At 36.1% G+C, this 20,762-nt stretch overlaps 1 protein-coding gene across 1 annotated transcript; it reads right to left on the reverse strand.

Moving 5' to 3' along the window:
• Window positions 1-1,536: 1,536 nt before the first annotated feature.
• Window positions 1,537-4,643, reverse strand: LOC149830121 (mini-chromosome maintenance complex-binding protein-like). The gene is made up of 3 exons (XM_090015709.1): window positions 4,422-4,643; window positions 2,681-2,748; window positions 1,537-1,848 (listed from the first exon to the last, which is right to left on the reverse strand). The coding sequence occupies exons 1-3, from the start codon at window positions 4,614-4,616 to the stop codon at window positions 1,728-1,730; spliced, it is 384 nt and encodes a 127-aa protein (XP_089871835.1). The 5' UTR covers window positions 4,617-4,643; the 3' UTR covers window positions 1,537-1,727.
• Window positions 4,644-20,762: the final 16,119 nt, after the last annotated feature.

Below are 20,762 nucleotides of genomic sequence, written 5' to 3' on the forward strand. Positions count from 1 at the left end.
AACCCAAAGAATTTAGGAGGGTTAGGACTGCCTCTTTTGTCTTAGGTAGGCACGTTCCTAAGTCTTCTGTAGAAGTGTGTGGTCATGATCACTGTATGACACAAAGTCATTCTCCCAAACAGATTCTCTCAAAGTACACTGGTAAGTCTCACAACTTGACTTTGCTCCTGAAGCGACGATTCAGTCAATTACTCAAGAAATTAAAATACATAGCATAATAAACACCTGACTAGTTTAGTCTTTTTTCGTAGAGGGCTTACGTATACCCGATAGGCTTTTTGGTAATCAACTGAAACTTAAATTATATGTTTACCTTACTTTTCTATACTTTTATTTATGCTCATATGTTTATGTGGATTCATGCATATAATTAAATGCCTTGATTTAAATTATATTGCAGTTGTACATGCCTGAAATTATAATATCATGCTGGTACATATTTTGAAAATTATGAATGCATGAACTTTATTGTTTAATTGTTTATCCGCATATTAAATATTGAATGTTGTATACTGCAATCTACATGCTCCATTAGTTGAGGTCAGAATCGGACTTATCTGCAAGTTTTCTTAGCAATGCAAAAAATCAATAACTATTAACACATCAAAATTTGTTGACTTGACCTTTGACCCCTAGCAAATCATCCATGTTAAACACATCTATGACATCATATTGACTTAAACAACTTGCACCTATAAGATCCTTGAACTGCTTGTAACAAACATGTTCTCTGCATATATACTATTGAACGAACCAAACCATTGAGTACAAATCACCTACTTTGTAGATTAGACCTTATAGATGTGGTCTACAAGGTTTGTTTAATAGAAAATCAATTTTGAATCATGTCATTATGACACGTAGACAGGATTTTATGACCTTAAAAAATCAACAGCTCAAAATGCACTAGAATTTCACGACTCAAAATCATATTTTTTAGAACAAAATAACATGATCCAAGGTTTGATCCTTACCAAACAATACCGATTGAGTTGATAAAGCTTGAGGACATGATTTTCAACTCAATAGTTTGGTTCCTTCAATAGCACCAAATATATATAGGTAAATATTGGCTACTAATGAAGGTTCATAACTAATGAGTAGAAATCACTTTTTTCCTGAAAATTTTCTGGTTTTTTGTAAATCAATTGTTACCGATGTAATCTAAATGGTTTGCTTAGTAAAAAACTTATTTTGAATCATGTGATTATGACAAGTAATTAGGTTTTTAAAGGATTCCAAAATTCAATGACCCACAATGTGTCAAAATTTCATGACTCAAAAGATCACATTTTTACATCAGAAAAGCATGATCAAAGGCCAGATTTTTAATAAACAAACCGTGTAGTTAGATTGGGTCGATACAACTTGCACCAATGATTTCTAGCTTATTAGGTCCACACCTTCATTACTAGCCTATATATATATATATATATATATATATATATATATATATATATATATATATAGAGAGAGAGAGAGAGAGAGAGAGAGAGAGACTTCCACAACATAAAAGCTCAAAGGGTCTGGACTTCAAAAGAAGAAAAAAGAAAGACTTTAATGTGTCCAAATCTTTTAGTATTTTAGAACAGCCGTAGTTTTATATTTAATCAACCATTATCGCCATAGCACATAACATGAATGAGAATGTTTGACACTCGAACAAAGTGACGCTCAATTGGTTGTCGTCTGTATTTACAAATAACACCAAACTTAAGTACCATTCTTCACCTCTGCAGATGCCTTGCCTTTCTTAGTCTCTCCATCTCCCTTACCATCTGCCAATGCTCTGGAGATAAATTCTGTTCTCCATAGCTTATTGACATCAAGCGAGCCATTGTCAACCACCTGCAAAAACCAGAAAGATCTGGATTAAAAAATTAAAAATAGGAAAAAAATGCATAGCAAGCAACAATGACTCAACTTCCCTGCAAAATAGTGCCTGGAGACGAGGCAAGAAATTCTTATGGTGTGTTGGAATGCCTCATTTCTCAAATCCAAGGGATCAGATTTGAGAATCGAAGGTGGTTCGTACATCTCAGACCCGGGTACCTAGGTCGACCTAGAGATCCAAGCATCAATATTAGAATAAGAATATCAGGTCCTCAAAAAATAAGAATCTGAGATTCAGCATTTGAATCACTGAGTTCGCATGGCCCCATGTAGGGGTGGAAAACGAGACCTCAGCTGATAAAGAGCTTTTTAAACCTGTAAAATAGGCTCAGCAAGCCAAACAAAAAGAAGCGGTGGGCTTGGCTCCATTCAGCTCATATAGGCTCATTAATTAGTGAAAAATATATTTTACATATATTTTCTATCAGAGCGTAGATGTTGAAGCGTTTGGCTTGCACGCAATAAGCTTAGAGTCCGAATACTACTACTTGTATCTTTGAAACAATGCATTTATTTTGTAAATGAGCCAGTTCAAGCTTGGCTCAATAGGTTTAAAGTTCAAATTCTATTTTTTCAGCTATGAAAAAATGTACTTTTTTGCAAATGAACCAGCTCAAGCTCGCTTTTGTAGCTCAGGCTCCCCATGAGCTCCAGCTCAGCATTCAAACACTTAACTTTGGATGATGACTGGATCATAATGGTCCAACAGTTTGAAATTCAAACTGCATGATTGTTCGTTTTGAAAATTTCTACCAGCAGCAGGAAGAAAATAGAATAATCTGCAAACCTGCTGAAATCATCAGGCCCCAACATCCTATCTGCTTGTCTGGCAGCCACCATGTCATCTTCAATTGTCTGAAAGAAACACGAACATTAAGCAGCAGATAGTGTCAGAGGATCATCGTGGAGATTTTGCAAACCAATCAGTTTACGATCATATGCAAGTACACCAGAGTTGCTCCAGTTCCATGATAGACACCTTTGTTTTTTCTTAGCATTTTCTTTAAAATGAGGATGTTGGGAAATATATGAAAGAAGAATGACAGATAAGGTATAGGATGGGCATGAAGCACATTACCAACAGAGTGCCTTGAAAGTAGGTTTCACCATGAACTAAGGTGCACTCATTAATGGCAGCCTACCTTCAGAGGCGTTTGAATGCATGGATACACTCACCCTTTGGGACAAGTGCATCCCGCTCCCTTCTGCCTTGCAAATATGGATGCATGGGGCAAAGACCAAAGCATCCCACTCCATGCGTTTTGTCCCAAAAATATGGGATACAAGAGGTCTGACTCTTGCACCCTGGAAACGGGTGTCAAAGCAGCCCGCTTCCCATGACACAAATGCTACCTTAGGGTGTTTGCAGGCCTCCTTGATGCCAGAGTCAACAACCCACCCACCCCCCCAACCGTCCCCCCACCCCCCCAAAAAAAGTGTGACTCTGGCATCCCATTGTTTTGTGAAAAAACAGTCACAGCAGGGGCTATTTTGTCCCCAGAAATGGCCTTGGCAAACGCAGGACAAACAGCTCATGGGGACCGCAGTGTCCCCGGACAGGTTTTGTCCAGTATTTCAAATGCCCCCTTAAGGTACGATAAGCCCAACCTTGACCTGCACATTTAGATCAAACCTGATAACATGAACATGCTTGTCTCCATGCACACTCCAGCCTGGCCTTGATTATTGCAAAAGAAAAAACTTACAGAAGGCCAAAAGTGCAGGAAGATGTGCTCTAGGTTTGCAAGACTGCTTTTCTGAAACATACTGTGAAAATATGCAGGATCTATTATTTTACAAAGATTGAAAGGGTATAAAGGATCATAAGAGACTGAATGACAAAATAAGTGAAGCCAAAGATAAAAAGCTTTACAAAGGCATGTGACACAAAGTAAATAGGTAATTGCATGTAAACCAATGCAAAATGAAACTAAGATGTGAAACATATTTTATATGCAAAAACCAAAACATATTGAAAATTTTGGAACTGTCTGTACAAAGGAAACGTCTGAATTCATACTAGACAAACATGTTTTGCAAAGCTCATAAGTTGACAAGGTCCTCTCATGTTTAGGACAAGAACTTAATAATACCTTAATTTTTTTGAGAAGCCTTTTCGTGTGAGAAGAAAACTAGATGATTCAGAGGGATTTGTGATATTGTAGTCATCAACTCATCTTAAAGAGCTGGAGCTGATTAGTGATCCAAAACAATTAGTTTATTGTTCATGTTAACTAACTAAAGTTTCTTTACCTTTCCCAGAAAGTTATACAAGTGCAATTTTTTACTTGATCTTCTTGAAAAGTTCTTTAGAAGGCAATGATGATCAAATCATATACTTCACAAATATGCATATCATCTTAAAGAGACAAGCAAATCCACATGCAATATTAAGACTCCAGATATAAAAAAGTGCATTTTTTCAGTTTAAAAAAAGTATCACAAGAAGTCACCTCATTCAAGAACCACCGCTTGTTTGACAATTTCCTTCACAAGAAAAAAAAAACATAATCCTAAATGTGGCATACCTTCTGCATAGCAGGGTCAATTGTATGTGGTAGTGATCTCAGGGTGGTCAAGTACCATCTCCATGCTTGTAATTCTGTTGAAGTTCCACTAGAACCAGAAGCAACTTCTGCAGGATGAAATGGCAATACCACATCAGCTGGTGCAATGTTTGACTTCCCAGCAGAGAGGACCAATACTTGAACATCTGCTTCCATTTCTAGCTTATAATATTCAAAATCATACTCCACCTGCAGAACATGTTACCACATCATGTAGTGAGAAAAATGAATAATAAAGTCCAAATTTTCCAATTCCTAATCCATGTCAATTATGTCAACCCGTGCAATGAAAAAACTACAAGTAGAAGAATATGCTCTAAAATCCTAGAAAAAATCAGACATGTGAATCAGGCTGGTAAGCAAGCTGAATGAGCCGAACTTGGGCTGCTTGGACTCAGCTTGTTAAGGGTAAACCTCTATCCAGGCTTGGCTAGTGATGAGAACATGAGCCAATCCACGCCCGAGATCTTTATGAGCCAATCATGAGCTGGCTCATTTTATCAAAAAAGGATTGTTTTAAGTACTTTTTAAAATTAGCCCCAAAGGGATTTGGCATAGTGGGATGGGACCTAGGCCGCTAGGCAGGTGGTCTAGGTTCAAACCCCATGGGCGTCACCCCTTGCACAAGCCAAAGCGTAGCGACTCCCTTGGGGCAAGGGGTAAGCCCACGGAGTTTTACGCTGCCAGGACAGCGACCGTAAGTACGGCAGGCATAGCCAATGAAGCTAGGTCTCTGGTCCTGGGGTTGGTTTCTCTGTGTAAATATCAAAAAGTACTTTTTAAAAATTGATAATATATATGATATATGTAGAATATATATTGCTGGTAGGCAACTCTGGTCTGACCATGTTAATGCTAGTAGCTAATTGCATGTTTGAAGAACCACTGAAAGTTGTCTGACCAGCTTATTTTTTCTCATTTTGAAACTGTGTGCATCACATATAGAAAGATCTATGGAAAATTACAAACTCCAACTCATCCAAAAAACAAAGGGTAAACAACAGTTGCTGGAAACCAAAAAACAAAGTGAAAATTTTTCAATACAAAGAAAACAGTAAAGCAAACAACTTCCTTGGTCACATTACATTTGCTAGTCTTGTTTATAATGAAATGACTGATAAATCAAAAGAAACCATTTCCCCATTTTCACATTGTAGGATTGATTTTAAATACTTTAGTAAAAGATCACACTGTTTATGTATATGGCTGCCTAAAGAGGACAAGGAAACATGAGAAATGGTAGTGCATAAAGCTACCTTCTGCAACTCAAGCAGATCCTTTAGCAAATTGGCATTGCCCACTCCAACAGCATTAAGGGAGCCAGGCAGCAATTCAGTTTCATCAATTGTCAAATGGGTTCCCTGAGCTAGCTGCAGAGCTCCAATATCTAGCCTGAGGCACATCAACAATGTAACTAAGTGGTGAAAAAGAAAGAATATGAAACTGAAAGGAAGTTGAAAACATTAGAGCAAATAGACAAGAAGGGAATAATGATGAACATATAAGGATCTGTTTGCTCTTCTGCTTTTGCCTCCACATAAGTATTAGCATATTTCAAGTCTGATGCATGTGATTACTAAAATTAAATTTAGTTGGCTTGATTATGTAATGGCCCTAGTACTCCTTGATCAAGACAGTGAATATTGGTCAAAGTGGATCTCAACTTCAAAAAGGCACTCCATTAAGGTTACTGGAAAATTGTTTAGAATCTATAAACAGCAATTTGTTGAGGAATGTAATATTATGTATCATAAGTGTGTGGTAATACCCACTTATGTAAGGGTATTTTTTGTACTTCACCATTTAAAGTTGCAGTGGTCAAAGTTACAGAGCTAGTTTGGTCTGGATTTATCTTTGTGTAGTGACTAAGGGGGTAATAAATGAAACACTTTTGAGTGGTCTTCCTCATTCTCTTTCTTTTCCTCTACTGTGGAAAAAATGGTATCAAAGTCATGCTCACACAGATGAGGAGGTTGAGACTGATTTGGAAAGAGAGAAGAAGCCTATTCATCTTCATCCAGTTGTCGGCATCGAGATTTTTGTCAGGAGTGCTGACATCAGCATTGTGTGTGCGACTGATCAGACTTTCATCATCTGAGGCCGAATTTCATTAAAGCTTGATTTTTGAGGTTCTCTGAACCAAGACTTGGGATAATCAGAGATGTATTGTAATTTTGGGGGATTTTTGAAGATTTTTACTGAATATCGAGTTTCCAAACAACCAGATTTCATAATCTGTTGTTTTATTTCATCAGCAGTTTTTATTACAAAAAAGTATTGTAGTGTAATGAGATCTCCACAGATCAAAGAAGATGTCTACCAGGGCAATAACACAACACAATCCACAAAGGGAGAGCTCTCAAGAGGCACAAAGGCACACTCACAATATAAAAATAATTATTTTATTAATATAAAATTCATAGAATAATGCATTGAAGAATTGGGACCCTAATGTCCCATATATATGCATGAGAGAGAGGAACAAGAGGGGCCTACTAGCCATTGAGGAGCTCCCAACGGCTAGTTGGTCAAAACACCATAATGCCCATGAACAAAATAAAAAAACCAACAATACAAAATGACGTAGATACAATCTATAAATAAAATTAAATAATATATATATATACATATATGTGTACATATTTATATATATGTGCACATGTACATGCAACCCTTAACACTCCCCCTCAAACTCATGGTGTGATCACCAAAAGTTTGTCGAGGAGAAAATGAAAACTAAGAGAAGAAAATGCCTTGGTGAAGAAATTCGTCAGAAGTGACATAAGGCAATAATGTGATCCACTTTAAATACTCTTTGTGAACATAGTGGCAATCCATCTCAATGTGCTTAGTGCTCTCATGAAACGTATGGTTGCCAACAATGTAAATGGAGCTCTTGTTGTCACAACAAAGCTCTGAGGGTGTCATTAGATGTACACCAACCACGATCACAGCAAGCACACATTCCCTCGAGCACCACGAGCAAAATGGTCCAAGGTTCAAGAACCCGAGTGACTGATACCATGTAATGAAACAAGCAAAAATACAAAAACAATGTGCACAAGCATAAGTCCACTAAGGGACAATACAAAAGCCAAATCAAATACAATAGCACTAAGTGCATACAAAGGCCACAAGAGACCAAAACAAGAGAGCACAACAATGTAAAAAATAAATTGTTTATTCACTAAAAATGCTTAGAAAGCATTGAACAAAAAAAGGGAGCAAACATCCCTTATATATACACTTCATGGGCAGGAGCTCCGAATAGAGTCGTTGGGAGCTCATTTATAGTTGTTGGGATTGCTCCCAATGACTCTATGGTCTTTTGACCATAGAGCCCTTACATAAAAGGTAAATGAAAAAAAACAGAAAATAAAGAAATAAAAAAAAAGACAAATCTATCCCTAATGGACAGAACCTATTACATGTTTAAAATTACCCAAATGCCTTTGATGGGCATTGCCTATTACATCAATATATACATTTATATATAATAACTACAATAAAAACATATTTTAACACATACGAGCACCACAAACACTTGAACACGAACACCATGATTACTTGAAAAACTAGAATTCACTAATTCTTGATCACAATTGCAATAACAAGTTCTCAAGAGCTAATGGCTCTGATACCATGTAATGAGATCCCCATGGATCAAAGAAGATGCCTACTAGGGCAATCACACAACACAATCTATAAAGGGAGAACTCTCAAGAGGCACAAAAGGCACACACTCAATATAAAAATAAATATTTTATTAATATAAAATGCATAGCATAATGCATTGAAGAATTGGGAGCCTAATGTCCCCTATATATACATGAGAGAGAGGAACAAGAGGGGCCTACTAGCCATTGGGAGCATCCAATGGCTAGTTGGTCAAAAGACCATAATGCCCATGAACAAAATAAAAAAACAAAAAAATACAAAATGACCTGTATACAATCTATAAATAAAATTATATATATATAATACATATATATGTATTTGTATACATATATGTGTATACATATTTATAAATGTACACATGTACATATAACTCTTAACATATAGTCAGGTCATTTTTGTGTGAAGAATATGTTGGAAGTTGTTTGGGGCTGAGATTTGGTGTTTTTGGTGAGTTTTACGAAGTTTATGAGTATCTTGTAGAGGTGGTAACTTGGTTTTAGCATATATTTTGTCAATCAGGTAAGCTAATATTGTGTTTTTGCTAGAACTTGTTCATTAGTCCAGATTGGGCACTTGTTGAGTTGGTTTTCATTTGATCTTGACCAATTTGGTTCACTGTTGCTTAAGCTATTGGCATTTGTGGCCTTGGCTTGACGTGATTTTCTTGGAAATCACTTGATATCATATTGGCTGAGTTGTTTGTGTGTTCTATATATCTGGTATATTTTTGTCATGGTCATTGTGATGTGATTTTGTGCAATACGTTGATATTATAGTTGGGGTTTGGTGTGAGAATGGAGAAAGAAGAGACTATTCAATTAATCATAGTAAAGCTTGATAGGACCAATTATTCATATTAGTCATACTTTATGATAGTGGAAATCAATGTTATTAAAAATGTGCCTCAAGGCGCAAAAAGCGTGCCTCGCCTCAAGGCGAGGGGCTTTTTGCCTTGAGGCGCACATATAAAGCGCAAAAGGCTCAAGGCGTGCACCTCATACGCCTTGAGGCGCACGCCTCAGGGCAAGGCGTGCTTCAAGCCAAGGCATATACGCTTCTAATTTTTTGGTCAAATGAGGGTCAAAGCCCCCATTTGACCAAAAATTAGGGATTTTCACGCAATTTTAAAAAGGCATTTTCACGCTCCTCCTTCGCCTGCTCGATCTCCAGCTCGCGCTTCCCTCTCCTCTCCTGCTCCTGCTTGTGCTTCCCTCTCCTCACCTACCCACGTCGCCACCACTGAGTCGGCTCACTCTCCCTCTCTTGGAGGTCAGGTGTGCTCTTTCCCCCCTCTCTCTCAATCGTTGATGCTCTTCCCCCCTTTCAACGAGTGTCTGCGAAAATCAGCAACTCTGCAACTGTTGTGCTGTTAGCGTGCTATCACAGGCATGTCTAGTGCAGTGTCCCATCTCCTTTAGATGAGCGTGGATGCTTTTAGCAGGTCCAACCCACGTGTGAGTTCTTGCAGACCATTTGTTGCAACATTTGATGAATTTTGCAGCCCACGCGTGACCTCTACTTTCGATGGTAGAGGTCAACCTGATGCCATTCATCCATGCGATGAACAACATCCCATATAGTGTCTGTTGAAAAACCTTAGCTGGTTTATTGTTTCCTGATTTGTTTTTATATTGTTGAAATGAGTGTCGTTTGCATTTCATTTATAATGAATGGTTTTTATTAGCATGTGCAAACAGTAAATTGTTGTATTGTTCTACTTTTTGTTCCCTTGTTGTATTTGTATTAGCATTTTATTTTCATTGGATGTTCCCTTGTTGAAAAAAACAAAAATTTGTTCATTGGATGCTCTCTTATTGCATTAAATTATATTGTGCTATGTTGTGTCACAGGGATTCGGCTAGCAGGGTGCCGCACCCGCATCGACGCGACTCGACGCGGGTGCGGTCAACCCGATCCTGGGTGCGTTGACCGCACCCAGGATCATTTAGGTCCATTTGTTTTTTGGATTTTTTTTTTAAAAAAAAATTGCCCTGTGAAATGGGCTGCGAATTTGAATTTTTTTTTTTAAAAAATCTACTGTCAGGGCTGACAGCTGCTGTCTGTCAGCAGCTGACAGGCAGCTGTTGTCTGTCTTTAAAAAAAATCTGCTGTCAGGGCTGACAGACACCTGCTGTCAGCTGCTGACAGCAGCTGACAGCAGAAAAACCTGCGGGGAAACCCGACCCCCTTATATATATATATATATATTACATTTTTGCCCCTGCCGCACCCCCGCACCCGAGTTTTTTGGAAGTGCCGAATCCCCACACCCGCACCCATGTGACATAGATGCTATGTCTTTATCCTCTTTCCTCCTTATACAGTATAATCTAAATGGTCTTTAAGATTTAGAATATTTGTTTGGACATTGATATCAACGTTTGGATGTTATTTATTATTTGAATGAAAATCATTCTAAGGTGTTGTCAAATGACCTGAATTTTCTTCATAGATCACAATATTAATGACATGATATACCTTTAATATTGATTTTCACTTATCGGATTTTAATATTGATTTCTGCATAGATGTAATGTTCTCAATAGATGTTTTTTAGCTCTGTTTTTTTTTCTGCAAATGCGGCAAGAGATCATTTTAATTGAAGAGAATTTTGGTTTCTAATGTTTACATTTTCTAATTATGACATGGTATTGTTAATGCTAAGATGCATTTAGTTGTTAATGTTAATTTTTTATTTAATGAATGCCCATGTTTTATTTTTTAGATACTTACATAGATTGTTGCATTAATGTTACTTTTACATGTTAATCTCATATTTTTTCAGTATTTATTTACATGTTAATCGCATATTTTTTCAGTATTTATTTGAAATTTATTATTTCTTGTTGGTTGTTGCTTCATCAATAAAGAATTTTTTATTTATTTATAACTTTAGATATTTTTTTATAGTTTTTTTAAGTTTAACCTTTTTTTTAGGCTTACGCTTTACGCCTCGAGGCTTACGCCGCGCCTTAGATTTTGGTGGAGCGCCTCGCTACGCCTCAACGCTTTTCACAACACTGGTGGAAATTAAAGGACGGGGATTGGGAGGATTCTTGTATGGAACTAGTAGAAAGCTCAACATGGGAAATGCGAACTATGACACCTAATGAAAGAGTAGAAGATGAACAATACAAAAGTGATATCCTTGATTCTTGGACAAAGAATTGCCATGAATCTTGTTAACTTCCAAGAGACTAAGGATGTTTGGGGCTATTTGAAACATATCTATAAGCAAGAGAATTGGGCAAAATAGTATCACCTAATGTAGGATTTAAGGGTAAAGAGGCAGGAAAACAAATCTATTCAAGTCTTTTATTTAGAAATACAACCAATGTGAGATGCTCTTGCTTTGATAGATAACAATCAAATATGAGAAGTGCAAGGATTGTAAAACCTGCATGGATATGGAAAATCAATCTAGGGAGGCTATCAGAGTGATAGAGTTTTGTATAGCACTTCGACTCGAATTTGATAATGCAAGGAGTGTTATGATTCACATGACTTTATTACCTTTTGTTACTCAAGGTCTCTTAGAGCTTATTGTTGAGGAGACCAAGATGAAGTATCTTAGGACGTGCATTTGGAGAGTCAGTTATGGCAGCTACTCATAAGCCTAGTGAATCATTTCAATAGGGACATCCAAAGGTGATATGAGTGGTGTGAAAATGTCACTATTGCAAGAAGTTGGGATATATGAAGCGATCATGTCCATCATTGAAAAAAAAGAATTTCAAGATGATTGGTGATGCCTCAAAATCTTATGCTATAAGTGGTGAGAAGAGTATTGGGAAGAAGGAGGCAGACACTTCTGCTACAATGACCATTCTTACTTTTAATTCAAAGTTATTTGCTCACTCAAGGCTTGAGCAGGTGCAACAATAGATCAACTTCTTAGCCAATCTTCTATTATGTCCCAACCAAGATTGTCAGACAGGAAGTGGAAGTGGGAAACGATATGGAAAGTGGAAGCGAGAAGCGAGACATTTTAAAATTTATAGGCAGCGAGAAGCAAGAATAAAAAGGAAAGCCATATGAGAATTGAATGGGAATCAAAATAGAATGCAAATAAAAACTAAAATAAAAATGACTATTCTTAAATTTCATGATTTTTAGTGTAAGAATTATTTTTCTATCGAAATCTAAAAAAAATGACTACTAATTTAGAGAAAGCACATGAGAAGCGAGTGGGAAGTATGAGAGAAAGCACATAAAAACATGGAAAGAAACGCGAGAGAACAGAGAAAAAGCATGAACGAAGCATATGGAAAGCATGGGAGAATTGAAATTCCCATCAAGTTTTGGAAGCGAAGAGTATCACGCTTTCAAAGCGAGTTTTCAAAAAGTACATTTCTCACCTATCTAAGAAGCTTTCGGTAACTCTATTCCAGCTACTTTTAGTACCTTTGGTAGTGCCTTTGCAAGTATTCCTAGTGTTGGTTCAACTGGGTTGATGGACTCAGGATCTTCACGTCTGGTGCTTTTCACACTGCAGCTATGTTACATGGGTGCGAGTGCGGGGGTGCGGCACTTTCAAAAAACTTGAGTGCAGGGGTGCGGCAATATATATATATATATATATATATATATATATATATATATATATATATATATATATATCAAAAGTTGGACAAAAATGACCTTGGGTGCCAGCTGTCTCATCTCTCTGAGGGCTTTGCTCGTTGGGGGTAGGTGTAAAACCCACGATTTTACAAAAAAAAAAATTTGGACCCGGACCGGAACCGAGTCCAAGGAAAACCCCTTTAAAAAAAATTTAACGCCCACGCTAATAACGGAAAACCTTATTGGTCATTTTTTCCCCTGTGCTGATAAGGGAAACCCCTTTGGGGTTTCCCGATTTGCGACCTCCAGTGCCCTTCATATCACGCAAAACCCTCACCCCTGCGCTCCTCCTCTCCCTACTCTCTCTCGCTCCCAACGTGCGACCGAACCCCAACGCCGACGACGTCAGCTCTCTCTCAAGTACGCATCTCCTTCTGCCCTTCTTCTCTTCTTCTTTGTCTCCTTCTGTTTGCCGAAGGGCCGGCAAGAGGCCGGCGGCTCCCTGTCATGCCCTCCCCCTTTCTCTCTACGTTCGTCGGAAGGTCGACAGCCCCCTACCGCATCCTCTCTCTCTCTCTCTCTCTCTCTCTCTCTCTCTCTCTCTCTCTCTCTCTCTCTCTCTCTCTCTCTCTCTCTGTGTGTGTGTGTGTGTGTTCGTCGAAAGAAAAGTCGAGACACAAATGACCCTGGGTGTGTTGACCGCACCCAGGGTCCCGTTGACCGCACCGGGTGACACACCCCCACGCACACCCACGTCGCATCGACGCGGGTGCGGCACCCATTTTGCCGAGTCCCTGTGACATAGCACTGCAGATAGATCCTTTATGAGTGTTTCTAAAGTTGAATCCATCTCCCCTCTTCTAATCCTAATGGAAAGTTAAATATTCGTGAAGTTGTTTCATCTTTTGCCATGAATTTAATTTATATTGGTCAAATTACTAAATACAATTATGATGGCATCTTTACTACTAGTAATTTTTTTTTGTTATCAAAGGTAACACGTTGATTTTTTTTTTCTAATATGTAATAATGCAACGGTCTCACTAACGAACACGTTCCAACCGTACCAAATACTAGACGACCCGCCTGAGCGCGAGCGTGTCTTAGCCTCCTAGTACCAAATCCACCATTAACAAATCTGATTGAAGCATTACATAAAAGAAATTTATTAATTCAAGTATTTCATCATTGACATTGTCTTAACCGAATTAAGCTCTAAAGAATCAGCCTGCACATGCACCGACATTTAATAGCTCCTTAGAATAAAGTTCGAAAAAAGGCATCCAAATGACAAAATCCTTATACCTTTATTTACGTGAGTAAAAGACAATGGAAAATATTGATTTGAAATCAATTTAATATGCTGGATTTTTTGTTAAACCTCTCGGATACATTACATTTAAAAACACTTTTGATCGACCACCCATTGAAATATTAAAAAATTCAACTAAATAATAAACAATTTAAACGTCTGAGTCTCAGTAAGATTTATAAAAAATGTGCCTTGAGGCGCAAAAGGCATGCCTTGCCTTCAGGCGTGGCCTTCTGTGCCTCAAGGCGCCAGCCTGAGGCGTGAGGCAAAGAAGAAGTTTTTCAGTTATGTAATCAGTTTCTTAGTTACTTTTATATGTTAACCTCATATTTTTTAGTACTTATTTAAGATTTTCTATTTCTTATTAGTTGTTACTTCATCAATAAAGAACTTCTTTATTTATTTGTATTTTTTTTATAATTTTTTTAAAGTTTTCAAAAAAAAAAATTGAGGCTTACGCTTTCCGCCTCGAGACTTATGCCTCGCCTCGGTTTTTGGTAGACCATCTCGCTACACCTCAACGCTTTTCACAACACTGATTCACACAAATAAAGCAAATATACAATATACTAAGCTTGCATAGTATGTATCAACATTTAATATGCAGATAAACGATTAAACAGTAAAGTTCATGCATTCAAATTCTCAAAATATGCATAAGCATGATATTACAATTTCAGGCATGCACAACTGTAATATAATTTAAATCAAGACATTAATTTAAGTTCCACTTGATTACCAAAAAGTCTACCGGATATGTGTAGGCCCTCTACGAAACATACTAGACTACTCAGGTGTTTATTATACTATGTATTTTAATTTTTTGAGTAACTGATTGAGTCATCCCCCTAGAAACGGAGTTGAGTCATGAGACGTAGTGGCGTGCTTCGAGAGAATCTATCTGAAGGAATGGCTTTGTTCCATATGGTGATCATGACCACACACTTTTGTAGAAGACCCAAGGACGTGCCCACCAAGGACATAAAGAGGTAGCCCTGCCCCCCCTAAATTCTCTGGGTTGAAGGGTCGTAGAAGCATTGCCCCTCGCAGCATAACAAGAAAGAAAAGGCCCAGAGAGTTTCATACCGCCTACCCTCTCCAAGGTAGACGAAGGACCATTCTGGTTCAACATACCTCGGTAAAGGCATACCCAAAATTCTACTCAAGGTTGTCTTATTAATTAAGCTATGGGTAAATGCATCTACCATTTAGGCTAGTGTATTGTCTTCTCATTATTCCGTCTTTGAAACGTCAAATCAGCATTTTATTTAGCACCCCAATACACATGCAACCTTATAGGATTTCTCACCCTACATGCATTTCACAAATACTGCATCTTAAGCATTACATGCATTCTCATAAATAATGAATCATGTCAACATGCTATTCAACAATTTATTCATGCAGTATCACATAGTTTCAATAAATAGAAATCAGCATGCATCATTATCACAAATATAAATCATTCAATGAACCATAATTTTAAATCATTGTTAAATTATTTAGGTTTCGTAGCTAGAGCAGCTCGCAATCGTTCATCCGAAACATGTTTTGCCAAATCACAATGCAATCATGTCCATATTAGATCATGATCATGCTCAATTTATCATGAAAATAAATACAATTATGCTATCATGAATAGATTAGATCATGAGTATCAACAAAAATTCTGTAAGAACCTATTTTTCAGAAACATGGCATCCTTACACCAAAATCACAACTTACCAATTGTGATCTAACTCACCTCTATCCCTATCATAAATATTTATATCAGATTTGATATAATTCAAAATTGAATTGTAAAATTTCCAAAGAAAAACATTAAAACATAATTAGAGTCACGAAACCCGACTTTCCCGATAAGAGCTCCCATAAACCCTTATCGAGCAAATTGACATGACTCTGATTAATGTATTAGTTTTTCAGTACTTCAAATCATATCAGACCTGATTCAAATATCCATGATATCAGATTGAATCAATGAATGCATTACAACTAACCCATAACCAAAAAACACACAAGTCAATTTTTCCCGTCCAGAACCCCATAAGCCCAAATAAGAAGGCTTATATATTTTTAATTATGTTCAGTTGTAACCATGCTTACTCAAAGTAAATACACATAATTTAATTCAGTTCATGTTGTATACAACTTTAAAAAATCACATTTCAACAACATATGCATTTATAAGAATCAAATTTCAAGAAAGAGCCCAAAACCTTAAATCGATTTATGAGAAATTAGGGTTTTGATTCTCTTGAATACAAACCATTCAATTTTCATTAAGTCAATCATGATTTTAGTTACTTAATAAGTTAAACATGATGAACACAATCATATAAATGAAAATACTCTTCTTTGAAATCAACCAAAACAATTAATTTGTTGGCAATATCTTTCAACTACAACTTGCACAAATTCAAATTCAGTTCTTTCTCAGCGTTTCGCTCTTTATTTATGATTCAAGAAGGTGTCTTAACACTGATAATATGGAAAATATGACAGAAAATTAGTAAAACAATAAGATCCAAACACATTACTATCTAATCATAAATACAAGTCGTCAGAGAAATTTGAATCCCCGATAACCCGTTTTTACAAAATCTACCAAAAATTGCAGTTCTTATATAAAGTCATCATGTTTTTACTGTAGCTACCTTTACCTATCAAGAATACAACCCAACAAACCGATCTCAAAAATAATGAGTAGAAAAATAATTAAAAATCATTTACTAAACCTTGTTTTGACATAGTTTCAATCCAAAAATTATAAACTGCAAAATTTTTATCAGATTAATGATTTTCTTAAAATTTATAAAAAATGTTTTTGACAAAACCCTTTTTACAGTCTTTTATTATATGTTAGACTTCACCCCAAAAATTTTATAAAATATTTAGAGTGATTTTGCTTGAGCTTTCATACATTTCCTAGAGCCTGAAACTGAAGCTCTGTTACGATGGACGTTTCTTCCTCAATACGAATCCAAATCGGGAAAAAAGATGCTAAAATCAAGCCCAAGAGGTGTAGATTAACCTAGTATTTTTATTGAGTTTTTTAGGACTGATATTCTAGGAGATACTGAATTATTTCTGAAACTGGTCGAGAATAATATATCAGTCATCTCAAATTAAGGTTTCTCATAAAACGTTTTTGCTAAAAAAAATCTTGAGACCATAAAACCTTTGAAATCTCAGTATTTTAGATTTAACCAGATCTAATAAGGGTTAACTTATGAATATCACCAAAAATAAACACGTTATGACTTAATCTAACTTGAATCAACGAAGAAACCCTATTTAGACATGCCTTTCAAAATCATTTTGATGAAAAACCCACGATTCGTGTTTTGCCAATCCAAATAGCGATTTCTTCATAAAGGAAAATGTGTATAAGTGATCTAAACATGTGAATACACCTCTGAAATAGTATATTATACATATATGCATGCTTGGTGTATGTACAAAGCATCTACTACGTAAATCTTACCTGAAAATCAATAGATCCATTAAACCGAAAGGAAATCGGGTAGTCTAATTTCTACACCACCACCACCACCAAAGGTTTTGTAGGTTTAATGGCTACTCACCACTACTCCATACCTCCTAAACGTTTTTAGGAGAAGAGGAAGAAGAAGAAGAAAGGAAAAGAGAAGAGAAAGGAGGAGAGAGAATTTTTTCTTGTTTTTTTTCCAAGAAAATGTGAGGGGCATGTGGGAGGGGGTTCAAATACCCTCTCACCAGCCCAAACACCTAAGTGTGCTAGAACTCTCCCCTCCCAAAATCGTGTGGAAGGGGGAGGAGTCCTAACCAGAGTTACCGAAAGCGCCTAGGTAAGTGGGGAAGCGCACTTCGGAAGCATGAAACGTCACGCTTCCAAAACACGCTGGGAAGCATCACTTTTAAATGGGAAGCGCACTTCCTATCACGCTTCCCCCATTTTTTTCAATTTTTTTTTATTTTTTTTGCTTCCCCCAAAATCTAAAACCACTTACTTTTAAATTTTACAATTATTCTTACAATGTTCTTCGTGACTTCAGAAAAAATCATAATTAGTCAAAATCAAGAATTCGCACTAGTCATAAATGCACCAATAATTCATCATTTATTCATTTTAATTAGCAAAGAAAAATCTCGGGTTTTACAAATTTGGGTGTTGCAATTTTCGAGTCTTTTATTTTATGACATCATTGATTAGGTCATGTGTCTAGTTCTAGGTTGTAGTATAGAGTTGCAAGTTAGCTAAAGGTCATGCTCTTCCATTTGGGTCAAGGAAACCGAACCTACTAATTTGTTGATCTTGTTTATTTTGATATATGGGAACTATCTTTTGTTGCGTCTAGAGGAGTATCGTCACATTTTATGACCTTTATTAATGACCATACGACATATACATGGATATATTATATGAAAAAAATGAGATGTTTGATGCCTTTAAAAGATTTTATATTTTTGTTGAGATTCAATGTCCAACTAGGTTGAAGAGTGTTTTGATTTAGGGGTAGAGTACATTAGGCATAACCTATAAGAATTTTGCATGAAAGAAAGAACAAACACATACTTGAGACTATCACACCATTGTTGTTTAATAGTGGAATGCTTAAGGAATTCAAGGTTGAGTTTTAATGCATCAGATATATCAAATTCCTTCAAGTATTCTTACAAAATTTATCTCTATTTAAGAAACTATTTGAAAAAGTACTAGTTTATGAGTCTCTAATGGTGTTTGGAAGCAAAGTTTTAAAACCCGTGACTCAGGACTCGACTCGTTCTTTATTGACTCGTGACTAGGCGGGTCAACTTGGTGACTCAGAACGAGTTTTGTTAACTTTTGATTTTAAAAGAAAAACAATATATAAATTATCATTTAAACATATAAAGGTTTGTAGAATGACTTAATTACTAGTTTAATTGATTAATAAGTAAAATAACATTAAGTAAAACTATATCTAACTTATAATTACTCATCTAATTGCAAGAAATCGAACCAAGCAAAACAATAATTCAATATTTCAATAGAAACAAGCCCTAAAGTAAAGTTAAGTTAAAAACTTACGAGAGTAAGAGTAAAAACTAAAGTAAAGATAATCATACTTGAGCAAACTGCAATGCATCTCAGCAATCAACTTTCGCATCTCAACAATAACCATACCAGACCCATGGTCATATAACAAAATTACAAAGTTCATAAGTATAAAGTTAATGATCATAACACAATGACAAAATCAAATTTCAAACATCCAAAATTCATCCACTTTTACAAAATATGATATATCAATTCTCAAGTCAAGAGTCAATGGCTCAAATATCAAATAGAGGCGAAGTGCTATTATTTGGAACTTCATTTGAATCAATTCTTGAGTTGGAAGTAAAAATTAATGGCTGAATTGGAGTACTAGTGATTGCATTTTTCCTTGCATCTTCATCTTTAACTCCATCACCACCTTCATCATCAATAAGATTAGCTTCTTCAATGTTTTCAACTTCCATCTCCAAGTCCCTTAAGAAATCCTTCATTCAATAAAATATGACACATTTGAGTTAGCATGCAATAGAGAAAGATAAAAAACTAAATTAAAAGAAATTTAATCAAGTTAAAATATCAAACAAACCTTTATGGTTTTACCTCATCTCCATCTAAAACTCCTTCTTGCATGACCCATTCATCCATTGGTGTTTGCAAATATATATTGTCTAAAGAAATTGGGTCAAGACATGTTCTCTCTAATTGCTTTTCTCTCAGACGTAAATTATAATGAACAAACACTAAGTCATTAAGTTTCTTTTGAGCTAATCTATTTCTTCTCTTAGTGTGAATTTGATCAAAGGTACTCCAATTTCGTTCACATCCAGATGAAGAACATGTTTGACTAAGTATACGAATAGCAATTTTTTGGAGATCGGGGGCACATATTCCATGCATTTTCCACCACATTGCTGCATAAAGCCAAAACACACAAAAATATAAAGTTGATTAAAGAAATATTCTTTTGCACAACACAACAATAATATTAAAGATAGATCACATGGCTTGTACTCATCTCTAGTCATAACAGCTATAGAAGTACCAAAATCTGCACTTGCGTCTTCAAATAACTCAAGTTGCTTGCATGCTCTTACTCTAGCTAAAATATTTGGCTTCAACTTCTCAATACATTTAATTAAACCACGCCTTACTTCAGGATGCTTTGTGAATTACATGAAATAGTGCAAATAGTCAAATATATTAAAATGATAATTGATAAAAGAAAGTTCATATTCAAAATTTAAAATAATTAATAAAAAGATATAAACAAATGCATACCTTAGAAAATTGTGGACTATAGTGGTATTTGGGATTGAGATTGTATGTTGCTGCATGAAGAGGGTGATGAAGTTGATTTTCCCAACGATTGTCAATTATTTTCCAATAAGGTTTATACTTTTTCTCCTCATTGTCATGAATTTCTTTTATAGCCTCTTTGGCTCTATCCATAGCTTCATAAAGATAACCCATTGTAGGATTTTCTTCTCCATCGACCATTCTCAAAACTTTGACTAGAGGTTCTATAGTTTTAACAGTTGATTCTACGACTCTCCAAAAATTACTATTCAATATAATATCCTCCATCTCTTTCCCCTCAGCAAATGATGAGATGCCATCATTTTTCTACGACCACTTCAATGTTCTAGCAAAGATTGAAGCATGATAAAATTAGTGGCAAATCTTGTAGTAACCGATCTTAAAATTTCTTTCTTATTAAAAAATTGAG

Source organism: Nuphar pumila, chromosome 8, assembly GCF_984573655.1.
Source record: "Nuphar pumila chromosome 8, dmNupPumi1.hap1.1, whole genome shotgun sequence".
NCBI classification, from domain to species: domain Eukaryota; kingdom Viridiplantae; phylum Streptophyta; class Magnoliopsida; order Nymphaeales; family Nymphaeaceae; genus Nuphar; species Nuphar pumila.

Coding starts and splice junctions, on each gene's coding strand:
- LOC149830121 (XM_090015709.1), bottom strand. CDS start 4,616: ATGGAAGCAGATGTTCAAGTATTGGTCCTCTCTGCTGGGAAGTCAAAC. Junction 2,749..4,421: donor TTGACCCTGCTATGCAGAAG/GTATGCCACATT, acceptor TGTTTCTTTCAG/ACAATTGAAGATGACATGGT. Junction 1,849..2,680: donor GGGCCTGATGATTTCAGCAG/GTTTGCAGATTA, acceptor TGGTTTTTGCAG/GTGGTTGACAATGGCTCGCT.